Source organism: Daucus carota, chromosome 4, assembly GCF_001625215.2.
Source record: "Daucus carota subsp. sativus chromosome 4, DH1 v3.0, whole genome shotgun sequence".
In the NCBI taxonomy this organism is placed as follows: Eukaryota; Viridiplantae; Streptophyta; class Magnoliopsida; order Apiales; family Apiaceae; genus Daucus; species Daucus carota.
This window is the reverse complement of record NC_030384.2, coordinates 45,958,395-45,962,729: the sequence shown is the minus strand read 5'-3', so window position 1 is coordinate 45,962,729 and position 4,335 is coordinate 45,958,395. Positions and strand designations below refer to the sequence as shown.

Here is a 4,335-nt window from a genome sequence, read left to right as displayed (position 1 = left end):
TTAATCGTAAAGATTCAATAATATCAAAATATTGCACAGACCCAAATATCGTACCAAAATATTTACATGCACGAAATACATCCTGAATTCAGTTGCAACTTGAAAAAGTTCAACTAGCCACATTAGCTTAGCTAATATATTTCACGTTTTATTGACATCTAACAGCTACTAAATTATCAAAATGTCATCAAGGCAGGACTTGGAATGATTTCTTTCTCTTCGCTTGATGATCAGATAATGACCCTGATGGTTTCTACTGTTCTATATAGCAAGCACGGTTGGTTCAGGTCTTCATATTTTACGAACAAAAACCGGTAATCCACCACTGAAAGCTGCTGTGAGGCCTGGAGAAAACCGGGGCGTCATTTCGTGAGATGGCAAAGCCAAGTCGAAATGAAATCGCCTCACGAGTGACAAGGCCACACTTTTTAGCTCCATCAGAGCCATTTCTTTTCCCAGACAGACCCTGAGCCCGGCTTGAAAAACAGGGTACTTGTAAGGGTTCACCTGAACAAAAACTCCATCTTGCAACCATCTTTCTGGCTTGAACTCTAAGCAATCGGGTCCCCATATCTCAGGCATCCGGCCCATGGCGTACGGATGGTAGGTGACTCTTGTTCCACTCTTAACAAACGTTTTATCTGGTAAAACGTCGTCATTTAAGCAAAATTTGGAATCGAATTGCACAGGTGGGAATAGCCTCATGCTTTCGTAAACCGTGGCTTGTAGGTAATGGAGTTCACTCATTTGCTCCATGTTTTTGGTTGGTTCTTGATTCGTTCCGATCACTCGGTCTGCTTCATCTCTAATAGCTGAAACGACTAATGGATGGTGAGCCAATAGCCAAAACAAGCTTGTGAGAGCTGAAGAAACCGTGTCACGGCCGGCTAGAACAAAGCTTACTATCACATCTCCTAGGTATGTATCATCATCTATCGTCCCCATGAATCTTGACAGCAAATCTTGATCATCTGAAAAGCCCTCTTTTCGTTTCTGCTGAATCACTTCCTGGGCCAACTTATTGATCATTTTGATGCACTCTTTTAGCTTCTTCTCGCTACCTATACTCAACAACCTTTTGATCTTCCACACGAAAGGTGACGCAGCCAAGGCTCTTTCAGCTGACAATCTTGATGCGAGATCCAAGGATGCAGCATACTCAGATTCAGGAAAAGACAACTCTAGGCACTTGGTGTCCAGCCCAAACGAAAATCTACAAATATTATCGAACGAAAATCTCCGAAAAACATCTTGTAAATCTAAAGAACCACCCCTCTTTTCCTTGCCAACGAATGATGATAAAAGGGGTACAAGACGAGTCTGAATTTCATTACTCGCAACTTGAAAAGCATAAGATCTTATCGAGGCCCTCCCGAGCTCTAGGCTCGCTATTTTTCTTTGGAACCTCCACGACTCCCCATCCACGTTAAATATTCCCCGACCCAACAGATCACCCAAAATTGTCGAAAACGATTTTCCTTTCGGGTAATTATCAAATTTTGTTGTGAGCATATACTCAACGTTAGCGGGGTTCGCAGTGATGGTGTTCCTGAGAACATGTATATGTATGGTTTTAGTAGGGGAGTTTCGGAGGAGATGAGCGTACCAATCACAGAGATTATGGAACTGCAGTCTCCAACTTGAGGTTAAATAAGTCTGACAAATATCACACTTGCAATAAACTCTTGGTTTGACCAAGTACAAAAGGGAGACAAAAAGTATGATAAGAGGGAAGATAAGCAAGGACAATGGGCTACGAAGGAGCTGCAACAACCAGGAAGCTTCAAACTCCATGGATGAAAAAATATGCTACTCGTTAGATAACAGATTTAATGTTGCGGGAGAAAAGGACCAACGTGAGGAGACTTGGAGTCAGTCGACCAATGCTTGTTTTATACTGCTCTGTCTCCCTTCCCCGGCGACTTTGTGAATTCAGCACTTTGTATTACTCCCTCCATCCCTTGAGTTGTATACATTGGGGGACGGGGCACGGACTTTAATGCTTCTGCAAAGTGTAGTTGTGCAATTTATTTGCAAAGTGTAGTTGTGCAATTTATTTTTAAATTATTTTTTTTCTGAATAAAAGTTTGGATGTTATATTTTTATACAGAAAAAGAAAATCTCAAAAATAAGTTACGGAACTATATTTTATAAGAGCATTGAAATGCGTGTCGAGCAGTTAAAAAGAAACGTATAGAATTAAATGGGACAGAGGGAGTAGATTTTAAAGCATTTTCTTTTTTCATTCAATGAAATGCGAAGATATTTGATTGATTGAAATTGTTTAAAATCCATTAAAATATTGAGATATTCAATTGAGATTTTGAATTATACTATAAAATTTGGTGGTATTCGATTAGGATTTAAATTATGCTTTAAAATTCGATGGTATTCAACTGGGATTGTTTAAAATCCATTAAAATCTGATGATATTCAAATGCTGATGGATTTTTTTGGATTTTATAAAATGAAGGATTTAGTGGCAATTTTCAGTGTGTTTTAAATTTTTTTAAATCCTTGTGCTTAAAACCTATCAAATATGCGAAATTTTATCAAAAATCCACACAAAATCAAAACCACATACAATCCATTAAAATCCATAGACTAAAAACAATCCATTAAAATCCCAATCGAATACACTCTTCTTAGAGGGTGTATTGGATTGAGATTTTAAAGCATTTTTTTCATTCATAAAATCCGAGGATATTCGATTCGAAATGTTTGAAATCCATTAAAATCTTGAAGTATTTAGTTAGGATTTTAAATAATGCTGCAAAATCTGGTGGTATTCAATTAAGATTTTAAATTATGCTTTAAAATCCGATGGTATTCAATTGGGATTGTTTTCAAATGCTGATGGATTTTTTTGGATTTTATAAATGATGGATTTTGTGGCATTTTTCAGTGTATTTTAAGTTTTTTGAAATCCCGCCAAAATCCATGGGATTTTGAAGTATTGTGCTTAAATCCTATCAACTTCGTGACATTTTATCAAGAATCCACACAAAATCAAAATCACATACAATCCATTAAAATTCATAAACTAAAAACAATCAATTAAAATCCCAATCAAATACACCCCGTAAAAAAAATATTTTAAAATAATGAACTCCACTTGATTTCAATTTTGATTTTATAAAATATATTAAAATCTAAAAATATTTGCCTAATATTTTCAGTTATTTTTTTTAAATTCGATGATATTTAATGAAGATATTAGTCCATCATCAGAAATATGTTGATAATAATGAGGATTTTTAGATTATTTCTAAATCAGATAGAGTTTGATTTGATTTATTTGAAATTTATTAACATTTTGATTTCCAAATACTGAAAGATTTAAATTCAACCCCAGCTTTTCAGGATTTTGTATCTAAGAAATTCAGTTGTATTAAATATTTTAAAATTTTAAAATATTTAATTAAGATTACATTATCCTTATAAATATGATAGTATTTAATAAGCATATTAAATTATATTTTTATCAAAAAAAAAGAATTTTGAATTATCTTAAATTTTGGCGATATTTGAGGATTAATTTAAAAAATATGATTTTGAAATATTATTATATTTTTTTAGTTTCATACAGTGACCAATTCTAATGAATTTGTTTTTTATATTTTAGATATTTATTAAAAAATTAATAAAATTTAAAAGATTTACGGGCGAAATTTTACCTTCAAATTGCCGGTTGTTCAGCGCCTTTAGTGTTGGAAATCTATTTAATTCAAATTATTATCAATTTATTATAATTTATTAAATTAAATATTCCTTTATTTTTCAACAGGACGTCATCTTCATGGAAGTCATGTTTACCATTTTGTAGCACGTTTGGATAGCATTAAATAAATTAAAGTATTTTAAGTGACTATCATAAAATAATCATGTTTGTGGCATACATTTTTATTCTTTGTGGAAAAAGTTGAAATTATGTCATTTGTTTGTTAAAGGTTATGGTAGGTTCAATAATGTCAAAACAAAGCGTGTTAAATTTTGTTGTGCGCGGCTTAGATTCTTCAAATGGGCATTTGTCAAAGTGTATTACACCGTCTGTTAATTTTTAAAACGGATATAAATATTTAAGCAGCAAAAGTAACATAATTAGTTGAGATTCTTGGACAAAGTAACATAATTTGTCACAGTGCACACATTTTAAACAATGGCTAGGGAACAAAACTCAGTCGGTTAGAAGTTACATCATGTATTTTTGCGACTAGATTAACCTTTGTTCACACTCGAACACGTGTTTTTATTCTTCAAGTAGCTCTTCTACATCCACATGTGATTTACGTAAATGATTTATTTATCGAGAGAAAGGCGCAGTACCTGCCGCAT

General features: G+C 33.5%; 1 protein-coding gene across 1 annotated transcript; it reads right to left on the bottom strand.

Annotated features, from left to right (window-relative positions):
* LOC108216642 (cytochrome P450 94C1) lies at positions 1 to 1,929 on the bottom strand. Its single transcript, XM_017389466.2, has one exon. The coding sequence runs from the start codon at positions 1,792 to 1,794 to the stop codon at positions 292 to 294; it is 1,503 nt and encodes a 500-aa protein (XP_017244955.1). The 5' UTR covers positions 1,795 to 1,929; the 3' UTR covers positions 1 to 291.
* Positions 1,930 to 4,335: the final 2,406 nt, after the last annotated feature.